The sequence below is a fragment of the Pieris napi genome, chromosome 4 (assembly GCF_905475465.1).
Source record: "Pieris napi chromosome 4, ilPieNapi1.2, whole genome shotgun sequence".
NCBI lineage: Eukaryota > Metazoa > Arthropoda > Insecta > Lepidoptera > Pieridae > Pieris > Pieris napi.
Window position 1 is genome coordinate 8,105,858 of NC_062237.1, and position 19,942 is coordinate 8,125,799.

The window sequence follows — 19,942 nt, forward strand, 5'->3', positions numbered from 1 at the left end:
GTTTTCGTCAGCTTTCCCCATGACGTTATCCTTCATGTTAATTGCGCATATAGAAAGAAAACTCCATAAGTGTACAGCTGTGATTCGAACGATCTCCGAGTTGAAAAGCGCACGCTTGAGCCACTTGGTCAACTGCTCTAAATTGCATGTTTAGATTAAATAATAATAATATAAATCGTATGTTAGTTATCTATAACCTGTAACAACATTATATTTTTTTTTGTAAAAGTAAGAAACCTCTTTTTAACTAGTGAAGAACCACAGTTATGTAAGTATCAATAACATTCGTACAGATAAATTATTTTCAATACATTTATTTCGATACGTTTCAGCTATGTGCTAAAAGCTTCTTTCTTTAGAGTTTGTGTCCTGGATCTTTGTACTAAACTGAACAACAGCAATGGTAAAAATCACAACTGGGTCATTATACGGGTTATTATTTTTAGTTTTTTAATTTGAAGATTGAAGTCAGTGGAACAGTTTGCCGAGCAAACACTCATTAGGTGTGACATACTGTGGAAGAATGGAAGCTTACATTCAGCAATACAATGGATGCAATTTAAATTACGACATTCTTTCCAGCGAAGATAGAAGCGCTTCTGGTTAGAAAGAAACAAATAACAAAGCGCGCGTCATTTATATAAATATAATTGATATATAATGTAAATTATAGAAATCTTAATTTACGTAAACAAATCTACTAAAATTGTTTCTTAGAAAAACTTAGTTAAAACATTATCACCTACGTACGTAACTTCACCTTGGAATATAATAAATTTGTAAAAGCGCCATCTACTGGTGAATAAAATAGTGGAAGACGAGTTATTATCTACGCATGCGTGTTATCGTTCGAGGCCAGGGCCACCGGCTCGACCAATCAAGACACGTTTTACGTCATGCAGCGACTTTGGTCTGTCGCTGTCAAACGTGTACTGCTTGTCAGAATGTGTTTAGTTTCGTGATTCCCGTGTTTATTTATGATTTTTATGAAAGGGAGCTAAAATTGTAAGTATTTTATTACCATTTACGCATTAAACGCTTTTACAACTTGCTGTGTAATAGTTCTTGACACGAATAATTATTAATAAGTAGCTGTTGCTAACCGTAGAATTTACAAGGATCGATGTGATTTTTCGTAACAATTTGATAAGATATGTTCATTTTATTAGTATAAATAATAATAAATTTGTAACAGATGTGAGTTTAATATTATATTATGTCATAGAATTATTCGTTATTTTAATATCATATTAGGTATAAACTTCAAATTTAACCGATCTCATATCATCCGATATGGTCTAGTGGCTAGGATACCTGGCTCTCACCCAGGAGGCTCGGGTTCGATTCCCGGTATCGGAATAATCTTTTTAATTTTTTTCAGATTCAGAATGAACCTCAAAGCTGCATTAGCCATTTGTATGGTGTTTGTGGGATGTTGTTCCAATGTTGTGTTTTTGGAATTCGTCGTTAAGGAAGACCCAGGCGCGGGAAATCTGGCAACATTCCTGCAATTCTTATTTATAGCTTGTATTGGTTTCTGTACCGTTGGAAAATTTGGTACAGCTAAACGAAATATACCATTTAAACAATACTTGCTATTAGTAGGATTTTTCTGGACAAGCAGTGTTGCCAACAATTACGCGTTTGATTTTAACATATCTATGCCACTACATATGATATTCCGAGCCGGTTCCCTCATGGCAAATATGGCTATGGGCGTCTGGATCTTGAAGAAACGCTACCCAGTATTAAAATACTTAGCTATATTCATGATATCCGCTGGTATTGCCATATGTACAATACAATCGAGCGGGGATGTAAAAGCACCTAGAGAAACGCATGAAGATGCTGCCGAGGAGGAGAAACTAAAATTCATAGATTGGCTCTGGTGGTGTTTGGGAATAGGAATTTTGACCTTCGCTCTATTCGTATCAGCGAGAATGGGTATCTTCCAAGAATCCCTGTATTCTAAATTCGGAAAACATCCGTGGGAGGCGCTTTACTACACGCATTTACTGCCTCTGGTATTTTGGCTACCGACAGCTACTAATTTGACAAACCATGTTAGCATAGCGTTAGATACACCAGTTGTGGATTTCCTTGGGTTTACTCTACCGCGCCAAGTCCTATGGCTAATTTTGTATGTGTTAACACAAGGTCTGTGTATCAGCGCCGTGTATGTATTGACTACGGAATGTGCATCCCTAGTTGTGACTTTGACGGTTACACTACGAAAGTTCGTATCACTTATATTTTCTATTCTGTATTTCAAAAATCCCTTCACACTTGGTCATTGGACCGGTACTTTATTAGTCTTTATTGGAACTATGATATTCACAGAGATATTACAGAAATCAATCGCTTTGTTTATACCTAAGGGGAAGAAGAAAGTGCAGTAAATTAGAAACATTCGTAAATGCAATAGTTAATTTTATATTTTATAAGTGGTTTATATGAGTTGCATTATGATAAGGATATCTGTTGTATAGTGGTAAGGCATAAAAACTGCTGTGTCATTAATACGTGATAGATGGATATTATAGTAAACGATGACTATGTTTAATAATCCTAAAGTTCAAACAAACATATTATATAAGACTTTTCAATGATATTTATATTTATTATTCTGAATATTTATATTTAAATTAGTTTCAATATTTATTTTATCAACAGTAACTTGTATTATGTATATTTCAATAAGATTTTCTATTGTATTAAAATGTCTGTATTTATTATTTTATAAGGTAGTAAAAATATATACTTAGCTATAATTTACTCAAGATGATAATAATTTAATAATTATTAGATAAAAACAATTATTTTACCTTGAGCGTTAAATGCGAGATAAAATGTGACGAGTAACGATTAATTAAATAATTTATAGTGTTGTAATTACAAGCATTTTTTATGTCAAGCGGCCATATTTATTGTTTAGACTTGTGGAATACATCTTTATAATAAACTATAATATTGTAAATTGTATAAACTAGTGGAAAATTATGTATTTTATCGTAGTTACTGCCTATTTCAATATTTCTTTCGATGTTTGCCTTTTCAGATGTAATGTTTTATAAGAGAAGCAATTGTACTTATGAAATGAAAGATTTAAATCTATTGGCCTAAATATTTCAGTGTGGCTGCTTTATCTACTTATTTATTTAATATGATTTTTATGTCAGATTTTTTAATTGTTTACCAACCGACTTGTTAACATTCTGTTTTACCAGCTTTGTTAAGGCTAGCGATGTATAAATGGTTAGTAATCCTGTTGGCTTTAATTTTTTCAGTAATTTGATACTTGTTTAAAGAAAGCAATTGACAAATCTGCACAGTTCTATTTATATCAGTGAGTAATAATTAAAATGAACAATAAACTTTTAACAAATACTTGAACTTTGTTTTATGGTCGTTTAAAATGTATGAACACTTTCCATAGTGACTTTTCTAACCTTGATCCTTGCCAAAAATCTAAAACGCATCTAATTTAGATCTATCCTTATATATAAAACGAAATTTAAATGTTCAATTGTGAAAGCATGATTCTTTCGAAAAACGAGTACCAAACTTCTATCTTATCTTTACGAATCCGCGTACAAATTATTTGAAATGGTCTATTCAGTATGATGGTGTGCAATTATTTGATAAATTACCGTCCAAAATCAATTGTGTGTTTAATCAATTTATAAAGGCATTACTGATACAAATCAGAATAAGGCCTGAAGACTAAAATTAATACGGCTGTCTGATGTAAAAAATATCATTTTGTAATGAGAATGTATCTTAATACATTCTCATCAAAACATCTTAATGTATTAAGTGCATAAAACTTAAAAATAGAGGTCCCGAAAATATCCTATGAATAATACTTCAGTACCTACTTACGTTTTAACATAACAGCTGTATTAACCACGTGTTTTATTAGTTTAAATATTTGTACTACATACTAATATAGCGGTTTGCAAAAGAAGAAGTAACAATATAATGGTCGATATAACATGGCGCCAGATGTGAAATAATAAAAAGAATTTTTCCACACCCTGAACCCTCTAAATCGACTCGTGTTAAGGCCAGTAGAACAAAGGACGGCTCGAGAGCTTTACAGGGCTGCAAAAATAAAGAAAACAAATATTGAATGGAGATGTGATATTAAAAAGCCATATATTTCAAACTGATTGTCATGTCTTAATCTTGGTAAGTTTTATAAAAAACTAACACAACGGTTACTAAACCGTAATGGGTCCGCCCATACGTTTCAATTATAATTTGTATGTTTGTTATGTTTTGTCTTTGAAAACTGTAGAATACACCTTACTTACGGATTATGGTTTTTCATTTGAAAATTCCATTTCCTTGTCATTAACTAGTCTTGTTCTCTTTTGAAGGAAATCCATTTGCATACAGTAAATAGTCTTAACTCCATAAAATGCAAAATGTATGCTGTCTAAATTGCTACAACCCTACTCGTAGGGGTGGCTACAAAGAAGTTTCGCTTGTTCGTTAGGAGTAGTGGGTCATTAGTTATGTACCTAGCGACGTCGAGTTACGAATAATATATCTTTTGTGTCTGATTTTTGACTCCATTTTGTCTTTTTACTTTGCCTTTGCTAGCGAAGTTTTTGAGCGTAATTAGTACTTAGTAGTATGTACTTTGATTTTTGTTAATGACAATACATTTAATTTTATGTTCCTGTCTTACTTCTAATTTAAGCAACTGACGTTTTCGTTTCATTAGTCGGTAACTAAATCTAGAATATTAATAGTATTTAATAGTCGTTGGAGGTATTATAGGAATGACGGGGTTTAAAGTTTAACGATACAATATTTGGATTAATAAATATATATGAAGATAAAATATTAATGTAGAAATATAGTAAAAATGTCTTGCATTTAAATACATATAAAACTGCATAAAAATAGAAATCTATAAGATATTATTTAACACAACTACTAATTAAATCTCTTTCGGAAATACATTTTTATTAACTAAATACGTAAGTATAAAACACATGAAAAATTCAGAATTGTAAGTACCTAGGTGTTGTATAAATAAAAACATTTAATAATTTGTCGAGCGCAACTAAAACCAAATAAAAAGCAATTAAAACTTGAATCGCAAAATTGACACAGTTTTTAAATCAGGCCGTTTTGATGACGTGCTTCAGATAAGATTGTGTTAAAGTCGATAATGTTCGGATACCATACATTATTAGTTAAATCATATTTTGCACAATTAAATATCTATTATCCTAGACGCCCTGAATTTTTTGACACGATACGTTGTTGGTGTCGTTGTTGGTTAGATAATTGAACGTCATCAAAGATAATAGGTTATCTAACGGTAGCGCTTTTGTTTTTAGATAATGTAAATCTTAACTAAAGCTTTATATGTCCAATAAATCATAACTAAAAAGGAAAATGAAATGGCTTGGAAATGCTAAACTTAACAAACAAAAGCGAATAGAATAAAGAAGTTAAAAGAATTGTGAAAAAAATTATTGTTAAAATGACTAATGATTGCCTTTACACATCTTAGAATTGCCATTTATATAACTACAATCTCAACACCGGGGAAACAATAATGGAAGTCGAGAACGGGGTGAAAACGAGGTTTTTGGCAACATTCGTCAAGAATGTCTGCGCTGCTAGCGGAGTTGCCTTATATACGACAAATAGTTCTCCCAACCTGATACACTAAAATTAACCTTATTCACCTAGAGATAGTGACGGAGCAGCAGCGAGTTTAAATTTGCAATAATCTATGGACCAACTTGTTGAAATTCCGTCGCCGTCCGGTGTACGTAGTTTCCAATTTAATGTTCTAAACCGGGCCCAAATATAAGCTCTTATACAGTTGAAATTAAGAAGATTTTCCCTCGTTTTTCAGTTAAGGGGCCGGAGAAATAAATTGGTCGTTTGTGTAGAAGGAAGAAATTTCGCCAGCTAAGCTTTTGCTCGAGTGCCCACTAATTTTGTCCAATCGTGGTTCCCAGATAACGTGTGAGACACATTTTTAGCCTCTTGTAATTCTTTCTGGGCCTTTTATTTTTTTAACAGAATAGACTAGAATATTTACGGCGTGGTTGCGCTTTGTCGCTGTTCCGACATAATTTATGGACTTTTGACCATGTACAGTTGCTTTAGACTTAAATAAAATGAAATCCGTTTGAAGGAAATTAAAATGGGCATCTGTTATATGGTTTACAATTTACAATAATTGCTTTTCCTTTTTGTAATTAATATTTTTATTTATAAATAATTTAATTCGATTTTAATAACTTAATAACAATTGATTGAAATTAAATTAGATTATTATCGGCGATTAGCGGTTGATGTCGAATTACCAAACCGATAAAATGAAAAATCCTATAATATTTTGAAGCTGTCATATTAATAACAATTACCTTATCTTCTTTTTCAGACGGTGAACCAATCAAGCTGCCGGAAAATCTAGAAAGCTTGCCGCGAGCGGAACATTTTGCCGCTCAAAGACATCGCTGGAACACCAATGAGGTAGGATTGAATTACTATAAAAGTAATTACTATATAAAGCTCATTTTTTATTTTCTATACATACAAGATATAACTTCTCTAGACCTCTTATTAATTCTATTCTACACACAATATATATAATTAAATTAAACAGTTAATTTTTGACATAAAAATTAAATTAAACCAAGTCAAATGACTACTCATATACTGTTTATACTCTTATACATGTTATACCTTTATTAAAATTTGATTTCTAATATAATTCATCATCAACTATACAAATAAATGATTCTTATTTCTACGCGATGACATGTTATACAGACATGTCAGAAGCCGTAATTATGGAAGGGTGTATACAAAGTTTTAACAACGGATCGTTAGGTTTACGAGTAGGTTCCCCAATTAAAGCTTAATGAATATTGGTTATAGGTGTATAGAATTACTTAACTAGATACTATGAAACTTTTTAATGATACATTATTGTAGTACAGTTACGTACAAAATAGTTTGTTACATTGTTGTAATTAACAAGATATATTTATGAAAATTGATGTAGGTAAATAGTTGATTAATAGTATATTCGAGGCGGGAATATATTGATTACCTAAAAATTTAAGCGCTATTCTGTTTTTTTTTATCTCACAACTTAACAACTTAAAATTAATTCAGTACAAACAAGACTGAACATAAAGCGGAACAAACAAATGAACTACGGAAAATAAAATCTAGCTACTCAAAAGTAATATCGATGAGAATTCAAAACTGAACGTCCCACACCAAATCTAAAGTAGTGCAATTGACATTTCCACTCGTAAATCACGGCTATTTCACTCGCGAGTGTCATCTGAATTATTAATGTCCGTAGTGCCCGCGGGACTGGCGCGTGATGACACCTTGCTCTTGGACCTATCTCGAAAGAATTGGGGAGTGTTAGAAAAAGGACGTTTATTATATTTTTTAACATAATCGTAATAAGTTAGGATAAATATAATTTATCTTGTATTTTCATACATATTTTAAACTGCCAGAATACTATTAACTTCCTAATAAAATATTTCCGTTTAAAAAGGTTTCAAAATTCCTAGTTACTCTTTGGTTAGGACATTTCAAATTCGGAACCGATTAAAATTGTCTCTATGTAGCGAAATGGACAACCTTTTAAAGTATCACCTACATTTGAGTGTTGTTTGCGTATTCATAACATTCTAAAGTCTATTCCACATGCACGCTGAATACGCTTAGTAAATAACATAGGTCACTTTTGATTATATCACTGTGCAGGTACAAGAAAACCGGATCGGTATCGATTAAGACTTTCTAGGTTGCATGATCTTATGACTCTGGATAAACTGTTCAAAATTAAATTGAAAGTACTTACTTATTAGTGCATTCGAAATTGATTACAGTTTTCAAAAGAATTTGTATTGTAATGATTTTAGGTTAACTCGAATAAATCCTGGAGAACAATTAAGATATTAAGCGCCCATATTAAGCAGACGCCTGTTAACCCCCAGTCAAGATGACCTCACTATGTTCCTAATGCTCCAAATCCCTACGTATTGTCGTTGCAGTATAATTACCCTAATGCATGTACGTAGTTAATTGAGAAGAGACTTGTTTAGGTTGAAATATTACGAACCATATTCCTTTTTGCGTATTGAAAATATTAATCCAGTATAGAATAATTATTGAATTAAAATAATTAAGTGTGACGATCAAAATTGTTAATATTTTAGTAATCTATTGCATAAAAGGATAGCTTTGTTTGATTAGCATGCAACGATGAAACAGCCGGTCAAGATTTTGCGTGCTGAAAATTCTCTTAAAGGTTAATTAAAAATGATGCGACTTACGTACACATTAGATGCTGTCACACCTGTGATGTATATTAACATGCATCCTCATTGTCTGTTTAGTGAGGTTCAGCTAATCAGCAGGTTAAGTAGGGTAAAGCATTGCCGTGCCGAGATATGACTATATGAGGGGACATCGTTTTGCATAATACATGAAATAGCTAATTTATACCGCTATGCCACATTTGATAGCCCGGTTGGCTATTTCGACTGTGGAATTTTGGCCTTTTTGGCTGCAAATGAAGAATTTCGCCGGATTAAGATATGTCTGTAATTTGTTAGTTATGATGTAGTGTTTCGGTCATTCCGTTTATTTGGGTCATTTTAGATTTTGAAGCTTCTTTTAAGTGATTCTATATTCATGTAATTTATTAGTTTAATTAACTTTGACTTAGTGCTGAATACATTATCGGAAATAACTCGTATTTATTACATTATCATATTTTAGCTATAATCTAATCATATATCATATATAAATATCAAACTGTTATTTGACGAATTTCTGCAACAATCTCTCGATAACCACAACATATAAAGCACTTAAATCGTGAATTTTTTTAAATAAATTCGCGTTTGTAACGAATTTTAATGCGATATTGAAATGTACATTAATCGTGTAGTCCAAGAAAAGTCTTCTTTAATATTTCATGAACCTGAATTTGCTTTTTTATAGTAATAAATTAACAAAGGTCTTATTCGGCCTCATATACTGTTTGTAGGTTTCATAAAATGTATCCCAGAAATCGATGCGATCTTTGTACAGATCTTCACCCATTTCTTCGTCTAGATCAATGAGGAGGTAATTTCTACTATCTTTGCTTATTGGAAGCCATTGCACTGGTAACATTTCAGTTTTGTTAGGGGTTGGATTCCTGAAAATCAACTACTATGTAATTCACGTTTTAACAGCTGCTTATAGAAATTTGTAATACTTGAAAAATAAAAATTTACCCGTATTTTGCAAAATTCGTCCACATAGTCGTCATCCTTTCCATTATAATTCTATCTGGAGCAGATAGAGGTGGTATTTTGTTGGTTTCAAAAAGGTACGCCAATTCATCCCCATGAATAGATCTTCCAACAGATATATTTAATAGTTTCTTATATAAATTTGACGAGCTCGTGTACGCAAATATGTAGTAGTAGACCTAGAAAATTTAAAGGTTAAAATTATTAATAATTATAGTAGTACGACTTATATTTTGAATATATTAAATATAATTAATCTTGTAGGTATTCTAAATTTAAACTTATAAAAACATTATTATTACTATTTTAATCATCTTCTATATGACCAGAAATATGTTTTAACTACTTAAGTATTGTACTATGAGTTAATAAAAATAAGACCTTTTCAGCGCCATTTTGTATAAATTTATCCATATCTCTATAAGCAGGGTAATTGAATGTAATGTCCGAAGTAAAGTTAACTATTTTCCATTTCAGATCTTCGTTAACTTCATTATCACCAATATAGAAATGACGTACTGATGAGACTGCCTCTTTTCCTTTCTCGTTATTGAAATCAAACTCGTATTCCAGCATATTATCAAAAACATCATTGTCCTTAAAATATTGTATTGGTTTCTGAAGTTTCATATTATATTCCTCAGTTGTGTGTCCTAAAATTATTCTTTTATTCTTTACACTTGGCTTAGTATTAAAAGGATCTTTGTTGATTAAACCATCATAGGTTTCAAATCTTTTTTCAATGCATGGTCTGAATTCTATTGACAGATTTTTGGCAGCAACAACAACGTCTTGTGTTGACCGACTTTTCAAAAAACTTAGGGCCTCTTTTAAATCATTTGTTTCAAGGCCCAAATGTTTAGAAATTATCAGTGGAACACTATTATTTACGTTCCACAAAACATCAGCCGCGTGAGCAGTGCCACTCTGTAGAATAGCTTGATCTATATATTTCTCGGCTTTGGTGTACAGTAACAAATCCGTTATCATTGATCCAGCACTATGGCCAAACACAGTGATTTTATTAGTATCACCACCAAATGCGTGTATGTTCTCCTTTACCCACATTAAGGCTTTAATAACATCATTTATTCCTTGATTACCTGGAACTTCTGGTGAATCTAAACAAAAGAAACCGTATGGCCCAAGACGATAGCTTATAGTTACTAAGATGACATCGTGTTTCATGAAATACCTTGGTCCATGGAAGTGTGTGCCTTGAAATGTTCCAGTAAATCCTAGGGTAAATCTTCCGCCATGAATAAAAACCATCACAGGTTTCGATACTTTAGTGTATGGAACAAATACGTTTAAACGAAGGCAGTTTAGCGTTCCTACATATTGCAGTGATAACATATCTACTTGTGGGCACATTATCCTGTTATTATTTGCTTGGAAAACTCCCTTTAATTTCGGAAACGGTTTGGATACCTAAAATTATTCAAATTTGTATTGATATTATTTTAACGCCTCAAAAAGATGTATTTTAGAACGAAACTTAAACCTGCCTAAAAGTATGTAATATAATATATGTATTAGAAATTATACTTTAACAACAGAACGTGGGGGAGTGACTACATAGAAATACCTTCCTGTTGGATCTTGTAAAGACACCAAAAGATCTTGTATACTTACACCAAAAGGATTCTCTTTGCTAACCGTTGCGTATGGTATACCCATATACTTGACATAATTTCCATCACTAGCTCTGAAACCACGTATCCAACCTTGTTTGGTGATCACGAGGGTATCGAGGTATACATCGCACACAAACACACAAAAACATATTAGTACGGCTACTGCAAATAAATGAACAGCGTTAATATAAAAATCTTTGTTGAACATGGCATTCTATTTTCAAATTATACAAAAGTAATACTAAACTTCAAATGAACAAATCGTGTGTGACAAAAGTATTAAAATAATTTAATTACCGCAAAACGTTTAAATTATGTCTAAGTAGTATTAGTTATTACTGTCTGTAACCAATATTGTCATAAAAACTCAAGGCAAAATTTAATTAGTGAAACAAGATAGGTATAAAAGATAGCTTTTGTAGTGAAAGGCATTTTTCCTTTCCTTTTTCCGTTGCACTAAAGCAGTGAAAAAAGATTCGTACTGAGTATCAAGCCTTCGAGGACTTGTCGTTGTGATTTGGAATTAATTTCTGTTACTTGCAGACATTTGTGAGTTTGATATATTAAACATTTAATTTATTTAAAAGAATTTTGCTTGAATGGTTAGATTATACGGTCTAAATACATAATTAAAATACGTCTCTAATTTCGTACTCTCAGTAAGAAAGTAAAGCCGTATTGCCCCACGCTGAGGAATGGGTAAAGGCGGAAACATACTACCAAAACGCGACGCCACACCACGCCATCCGACGCATGTCAGTACTTATCAATCCCATATATTAAATATGGTCAGATGCACATAGACAACACGCCATGTGATCACACGCGGTAACATCCAATCGATTTGGATCGGCGTGTTGTGGATGTTGTGATGATGACGTCATGCGTCAATGCTTTCGAGTTTTTAACACGAATGTCAATTTATATACTTAGATATTTTTGGATTTATTTGGCGAAATGAACGACGAACAATTAATTGAGTTGGTGAAACAATATTCTGATTTATATGACATGAGATTACCTCAATACAAGGACAAAAACAGGGAGTTAGGATGTTGTTAGTTTAATACAAATAACCTGCTAATCAATTCAGTTTATTAGAAAAATACAGAAAGATTTGCAAAATTGAAAAAAAATATAATAAAAAAACTAAATATAATACACAAAATTTTTTATTTCAATTAAAATAGACATCTGGGAAATTTATTTCTTAAAAATAACATCATCCAGGTGTGCACCATTGCGCTGCAAACATTCCTCGAATCTGAATCTCAAATTGGTAAAAACTTGCTGGCACATTGCGCGGGGAATAAATCAGCTAAATGACTTTTGAATTTGCAAGCGTGTCGTGGTGTCGCGTGTTGGTAATGTGCACGATGGACATCGGGTGTCGACACGACACGTCGCGTCGCGTTTTCGTAGTATGTTTCCGCCTTAACACATTTGTCAGTTTTTCATTATCAATTTTACGAATTAGTAAGGAGTTGACGACCTTTAGTCCTTTAAATGCTAACAATTAAATTATAAATTACAATCGGAATAAGACTCGTATTAAATAGTTCACTAATCTGATGATGCAGTCTGCTATTTTCATCTACATTTTCACTGAAGTTTTAATACAAAATTTGCGTAAAGGTATTCTAAAAAAATATTACCAAGTAAATAAAGCGTCATATTAAAGCAGAACGAGCTTAATAACGTTACACAGCAAACACATTATTGTTAATGAATGGTCTAGCTAAGATGGCCGCTTTCCCGACGCCACTCAAATGATTTTGTTTACAAAGCTCATTTTTGTCACGAGTTAATGCATGAAATTGAGAAAATGTTGCAAATTGTACAATTCTACTAAATATGATTCGATAAACTTGCATATAATTAAATATATTCGTAGAAGGTAGAAAATTGCCGATTTCCATATCCGTAATAGATGTGGTGATATCTGCAATCCAAAACTACAATCAATAGACTTATCTGTCAGTGCTGAGTATATATTTGAATATATATGATGTTGTCATCATGACCAACTTGCCAGTTAGTGGTTTGACTGATCGAGGATCTTCTCTTGAGTTTTGGAGGAAGAGTAGAAGTTCCTTCCTTCACTAAGATCACGTCAAATATTAACATTATCTCAATTGTAAAGACGCGGTAGTCTCTATGCATGATGGTACAGTAATTCTTAAGCTTTCAGCTTTTTATAAATATACGAAAAGTAATGCAAATTATTTACAATTCATTGACTCTTTACAAAAAGCAAAAAGGTTCTTTCAAAGGTAAATTGTAAAGTAAAAGTTATAAGCTGCCTTGTGATGTGTTTCACAGATCACTGAGTTTAATCTCATCATTACCTTTTATAAAGTTTTGAGTAAGTTTATAAAAGGTATAATACGAAATAATTTATGCGAACTTATATCATTATAATATACTTACATACCTTTTACATTAAGGAACGTGTGGATCTTATCGTCACAAGTGATTTAGTCGTGCAAATATTTACTTCTGTGTAAGATTTTACTACTCTTTGCCTAGCACCTAAATATAAAGGAGTTATTTCATTAGATTAGTATTTGGAATCCTAAATATTATTTTCAAATATAATAATAATCGTGGAAAAACCTTGCAGCTAATCGTGTAGCGTAATAAAATAACTATAATATATAAATTTTTCTACAAAGAGTAATTAATTACCCCATTAGCTAGAAGTCGTATCAAAATGTACGTAAAATTCAAAGTTGTCTAAATTGTACCGTGTACAACGACCTAAAATTAGCTAAGCAATTAGTAGTAAATCAGTACAGTCAGCGCAATTAGTCGGTGCGTAATGTACGCCTCTGTACTATTAGTTTAGAATACAAAATTAAGGGTAAGCCGGCTTTGTAGAGTTACCAGATTCAAAAATTTCGTTCATAATAAAAATCATCTAAAATTGTAGAATTTGCTTCATAGATGAATATAGGTTAGGAGATTTTGGTTTAGCCTACGATATATTTTTGCAACTGGTAACCCTAACACGTGACATATTGCGTGCGGCGAATCAATTAATTGTATTTCAGCGCGCCAAAACAAATCCGCCATGTTTTGTGATATTAATGGCGTACGTCACGGTAACCGGTGGCGGATGGATTGATGTGCGATGTCACCGGTTCTAACTAGTTTATACTATCTTAGTTTGTGCCAAGGGGTTTTAATTCTAAATAAATATTTCTTATTTTTATGTGTGAGGTTTAGATGGATTTTTTCGACTAACTCTGCACAATCAATCTGAAATAAGCCATGAATGGTACAAAATTGCCTTGTTTTTGTGTGTGATAATAAAACAATCGTACTAATATTGATTAAGGAAGTTAGGTCTAAATTATTTTCTGGAATCCCAATACGGAGACAGTTACTACCATTTTCTAGGAGCGTGACAAAGTAATGAAAGAAAACACCATTAAAACTAAAGCTTTCTTTGTCTTATTTGGCGTTATTTGAACCATTAGACGAAATAAAAAAAAAAATTAAGTTATTCGTATAAAGATAACATTCATTTTTATGGCTGTTAATATTAGACAAATTTCCATAAGCTCTCTCTTTTGATTGATAGTCTCGAAATCTCTATTAGCGTAACCTACAAACCCTTGCGTGCCATTTACATACAAAATTTAGAGTTATTTAATGTTACTTTACGAAGCTTTTCATTTGCGTTTTTCTGACAGAAACGTTACTTACATTGCTTTTTTCTTATTGTGTGTTTTATTTTTTGCGATAAATGTATGCCCTACATAATTTGTAAAACAAAAACTTAAAGGTAGTATTCGTTTATGCTATATTTTTTACGGTATTTTTTATAGATTCAATTATGCAAAATAAAAATAAGACTATTATATGTCAGCATAACACAGTATTCTGTATATCTTCTACTATATAAAAATAAGTCGGGTTTTCCTTCCTGACGCTATAACTCCAGAACGCACGAACTGATTTCCACGGTTTTGCATTCGTTGGAAAGGTCTCGGGCTCCGTGAGGTTTACAGCTAAGAAAATTCAAGAAAAATTTCAACAGAAAATCGGGAAAGTCTTACAAAAAAAAAATTCTTCATCTTTTAATCACCAAACGAAATGATACATAAAACGAAGCCATCTGGTGGCGAAACGGAGTTCGCCGGGTTTGCTAGTAATGTATAACATAGTGAAGACATACCTTGTACAGTTTTTAATTTAAAAAAAACTTAAAAAGTAATACTTTGCAAAAAGTTAAGAATCACCAAAGACACGTAAACAAAGTCGCACATTTCTTAGCCTTAAAAGCGGTCTAAAATTATCAAACGATATTCAGAAATGGCTTCATCACAAGAGTGGCCAGTCTAAAATTAAATGGCCCTGAAGACACCCAAAGCCTTAAAGAAACGAAAGACATACAGCTTTTTTATTCTATATGCCTCATTAGACGCGCTGCCTCCAAAAAGACCTTGCAAAAGAAAAAGGTAAACTTTTCGATAATCGACTCTATTTTCTCTCTAGTATAGCTGAGATTTCAATAAAGTATACGGAGTCGGACGGAATGAGGACACAATTTTGTTTAGGTTAAGTGTTTTTGTTAGGCATTTTGTTTGTGGAAATATAGCCCTTAGAATTGTATGAAGGATTCTTGTATGTCAGGGTTATTGTGTGGATAAATATTAGATATTTGAAATCTGTTGCTTCTCAAAAAATAACGGATGTTAGTAGTATTTTTGCAAACTTTCTTGGAAATCATCGAGACGATTAAACAATATTAACATTAACCTAAAGAAACTTTTCAACATTTCATACAGTTGTAAACCTTATTTACGCATAGATAAATATTCTTAGGGTGAAAATTGCTCGTTTCATTATTCACGCAGACATACGATGTTTAAAGAATTTGGGCGTAGCCATTACTACGAGTACTTCCTTGATATAGTTAGGGTCCGGACTTTTGTAAAATGTATAAAGATACACAGAGCACAAATAAACATATATTACCTAATTCAGAGCGTCAATGATGTTTAACAATAGACGCATGTAAATAAACGCTACAATTATAACTTACTTTTAATTAAGTAGCAAAAACTAATGTGAATACTCTCGGCACTATTGGTTGAAAGCGAAGTTGGCGTTTAGTTTTTTTTATAATGAGAGGTCCTGGGATCGATTCAGGGTTTAACCATTATTATTCTTAAAAGAATTGTTAAAACAATATTAAAACATTTCCTATACTTTTCTTAGTATTATATTCTTAAGCTTTTTCATTGTTATTATTGTTAGTATTTATGTGGGCTTATGTGTGATCTCCTTATTATTGTATTGTAGACTTGTCTACCGTTCTGCTGTCATTATGTGATTGTTTTTAAATATTTATTTTTATTTGAATTCTTCCTAGAATACAGCCAATACTCATACTATATCGATATTTTATTTCGTTTTTTTGTTTATATTAAAGTGATGTATCGGTTTTTTCTACTTTATAAATCAATAAATACAAAATAAGACTTGTCCGTAACTGTAAAGAAAAATGCATTCATTCATGCAACTGATTTTAGTTTATGCCAAGTAAATTACAATTACAAAAAGTATTATACAAGAAAACCTTACCTTTCTGCAAAATAAACTCGATATATTTTCAAGTACTTTTAAAAACATTATGTCTAAGTACACTATATTTTCCCAAGACGGCACAATAGGCGGCCGAAGACAAATATTTGGCATATATCCCCCTGAATGAGATTCAACGACTTGCATCTGTGATTCTCATGTATATTCTGAGATACGGAAATGTATAAAGGCTTGAGAGGCACCTTTAAGATAACAACAAAGTTTTTCCTAACGTTTTCATTATTTATTTAAATTAATAATAATAAGCCAGTAGCGTTACCACACCAAATGTCTGTAGCCTCAGATAGTTTCTTAGATCATTATTATTTTATAGTATGCACACTTATGAACGTCAATAAAGAAATACATTATTATTAAAGCTTTATTAATCCATACAACAATTGGTTAGTTTGCATTCCTTAATATTAGTATTAGTTGTGTTAGTATAAATTTATTTTTTTAGTGGTCTATTTGTTGTATGGCCCCTTTTAGGGTAAAAGTCTCCTCCATATTTTTAAATTTCCGTTTGTCTTGAGCAACATTCATCCAGTTTTTCCCTGCTAATTCTATAATGTCATCTGTCCATCTCATCTTTTGTCGTCCTATACATCTTTTTCCATTAGGTCCAGTCCATTCTGTTATTTCCAACGTCCATCTTCTATCTCGCGTTCTAGCAATACGACCTGATATATATGACTAAATGCTTCGAATTTTACATTTACTGCCAGTTCTCAAATCAAGGGCGTAGAACGGAAGAGAAGAACTGGCAATAAACTCTCCACCACTCTTTTAATCAAGTTTTTGTTTTACATAATGTTTGTAAGGAGCTGCAATTATTGCACCATGTTCCACATGACATCTTAAGTAATTGATGGTTAATTAATAATAAAAACGAAACAAAACAAAGATTTGTCCTCTATCAGCAGGAGGCATGGAGCACGCACATAATTTCTCGTAAATTTCAATCTGACAAATGTCGACGTTTTAAATTTGAGACAGAGAAATGAATTCAGTGTTAGATGTGCACATAGAAGTCCATTGGTGCATGTGGTCGGGGATTGAACTTACGACTTTATGCTTAACAGTCGCCAAATCCACTAAGCTAACGTGCATATGTGATTCCCATATATATTCCGATCTACAGAAATGTATAAATGCTTGACTAAGAACAGCTACAAGATAAGAAAAAAAAATATTTCTTGATGTATTCATAGTAAACTAATTGCATTATAATAAAAATAAGTTTAAAAACGTTTAATGTTATAATATTACATTAGTTTTGTGACTGGGTTGGGTGTGCTAATTGTTAGTAACCCTACTTTTTAGTAGTTCAGTAAATGATAACATTATTTTTGCTTTTATCTAGATATGATTAGATAAATTTGATTGATTTGATTATGGCCGTATATTTAAACCGTTTACATTTTTCACGAGTACCTATTTAAAAAACTTATTAACGACAAGTTCTTTGTTAAAATAAAATAAATTTAATTTTTTACAAATATTACTCACTTCAAACTTATTTAGTATTGATTGATTTGAATTAGTTAAGTTCTATATATAAAAAAATCTTAGTTTAGATGACAAATCAGGTGAAAATTACTGAAAAGAAGGCTGCGATGAAATTAGTAGTAATCAAATCAATTTAAAAATATAAAATGTCTTACTATAAGGGTCTGTTTCACAATGTATAGATAAAGTACCAAATAGCTATGCAACACATAAATTATTTGTAAGATAAATTGTGCTATTTGACATTCATCGGACTCATAGCTTATGATGGACTTTATGTGACGAATAGCGCTATCTGACAGTCGTGAAACGCAACAATAGTGTTTATCCTACCAATAAGTAATAAATAGCTAATTTGGAACTTATGTAGAACTTATCCGTACATTGTGAAACAGACCCTAAGCAAGTATCAACTATATATATTGAGGTATTATGCCAACTAGAACTAAACCTAACACACAGTAGGTACACATAAAATGCAATGCAATGGCAGATTGTTATTAAATAGTTTTGAAAGAAAATGTTGAATAAAGTTTTGTCTACAAATACCTCGCATTTAAAGGAATACTTTAAAAAATCTGGAATACAAATGTAAGCCTTAAGAAGTTTTTACGTTTATCACAGAGAATTATTGCTGCCGAGAAAATCGGAAATTTTTACTTCTACCTCAAGTTATTTCATGAATAGCAAGTGTTTGAGATAAGTCTAAGCGACAGATGTTTTTATATGGCAAAATTTGAGGCCTAAGTGCAAAAAGGGAAATTCGTAAAGGAATATGCGCTTCCTTCGAGGTATAGTACCATAAGTTAGACTGATACGTACGGGAACGTTTATAAATTGTGAATAGTTTTATTCTATGCGTAAACAATCTTCTGCGTCCGCTATTAGGAGCTTGATAATGTGTTTTAAATTTAAACCTGGTCATAACATATATATATATATATATATAAACACCATCATCTTAAAACCGGTAATAACAGCAATATTTACGTATTAAAGTAACATTCGATTGTTGTTAGCCCCAATAGGATGCAAAAGCCCTATCAGGGGTTATTGAATGTAGTCGCACTAAATGTACCCTAGGTGGGTATTACTCCCCAAAGGACTTTGAAGAAAATTGGGTGTAGCTAGACCCCGCTAGCAGCGAGTAACTATAATTTTCGGGTATTGGATGGTAACTGGATTTCAATCTTCATATAATGCTTTATTAATATTAGCGAGCATTGGGAATTTCATACATAACATGTGCAATTTGCACTACACGGGTTTATATCGATTTAATTCTCTTTATTGCGTATTTACGGCTTGTTTTCGATTTGTTTAACTATATTATTACTCAAGTATATATAAACTACTTTCATGACGTTATCATCTATGTTGTGCGTTACCTCGGCACTACCTTTTTAGTGGGTAATTAACACTTCGTACGGTAAAGGTAAACATTGTGTAGGATAAGATCTTTTACGTAATGGATTCTGACAAACAGGAGTCATACTTCGTGTCTCAACTCTGTGTCAGGAGTTAGGAGGCAAGTCACCTACTTGCGTTAAAAAGAAAAATTATGAAAGAGGTCTTAGTCCAATACAACAGATGTAGTGCCACTAGATTATTATCAGTATATATTAAGCAATTAATATTATCAGAATGCAATAAACATAATACAATTTGAAACAACAGCGATTACAGTCACGACAATGTTTTAAAGTCATACACGCCACTGATGCAATTTATTAAAGGAATCGCTTTAAATAACTCTTAAATAATTTATTTACATGTCAATAAGGAATTTCATGTATACAGTACGATTCCTTACATAGGCACAGTCGAGCGGTTAAGAAAGTTATAATTTTTATTTTTATTTGTATGTTTTATGCGGGTAATTCTAAA

The 19,942-nt window shown here is 31.9% G+C and overlaps 2 protein-coding genes, 1 long non-coding RNA gene and 1 other non-coding gene across 4 annotated transcripts in view; 3 read left to right on the plus strand and 1 right to left on the minus strand.

Moving 5' to 3' along the window:
* LOC125048713 overlaps positions 1-19,942 on the plus strand; it is a 101,085-nt gene that overhangs the window by 43,602 nt on the left and 37,541 nt on the right. The window contains exon 3 of the long non-coding RNA XR_007116864.1: positions 6,419-6,510. This is a non-coding gene — a long non-coding RNA (uncharacterized LOC125048713). The remainder of the gene's footprint in view (positions 1-6,418; positions 6,511-19,942) is intronic.
* On the plus strand, positions 872-2,642 carry LOC125048712 (UDP-xylose and UDP-N-acetylglucosamine transporter). Its single transcript, XM_047647547.1, has 2 exons — positions 872-1,005; positions 1,382-2,642. The coding sequence occupies exon 2, from the start codon at positions 1,389-1,391 to the stop codon at positions 2,397-2,399; it is 1,011 nt and encodes a 336-aa protein (XP_047503503.1). The 5' UTR covers positions 872-1,005; positions 1,382-1,388; the 3' UTR covers positions 2,400-2,642.
* On the plus strand, positions 1,288-1,359 carry Trnae-cuc. The gene has a single exon. It is a non-coding gene; the product is annotated as a tRNA-Glu (tRNA).
* On the minus strand, positions 8,701-11,389 carry LOC125048711 (carboxylesterase 4A-like). The gene is made up of 4 exons (XM_047647546.1): positions 10,947-11,389; positions 9,693-10,742; positions 9,294-9,490; positions 8,701-9,214 (listed from the first exon to the last, which is right to left on the minus strand). The coding sequence occupies exons 1-4, from the start codon at positions 11,154-11,156 to the stop codon at positions 9,010-9,012; spliced, it is 1,662 nt and encodes a 553-aa protein (XP_047503502.1). The 5' UTR covers positions 11,157-11,389; the 3' UTR covers positions 8,701-9,009.

What these genes read in the sequence shown, in the direction of transcription:
- LOC125048712 (XM_047647547.1), top strand. Translation starts at nt 1,389, where the DNA reads ATGAACCTCAAAGCTGCATTAGCCATTTGTATGGTGTTTGTGGGATGT.
- LOC125048711 (XM_047647546.1), bottom strand. Translation starts at nt 11,156, where the DNA reads ATGTTCAACAAAGATTTTTATATTAACGCTGTTCATTTATTTGCAGTA. An exon ending in GCAAAGAGAATCCTTTTGGT is followed by an intron (nt 10,743 to 10,946) that starts GTAAGTATACAA and finishes GAATAATTTTAG; the next exon opens with GTATCCAAACCGTTTCCGAA. An exon ending in TACAAAATGGCGCTGAAAAG is followed by an intron (nt 9,491 to 9,692) that starts GTCTTATTTTTA and finishes TAAATTTTCTAG; the next exon opens with GTCTACTACTACATATTTGC.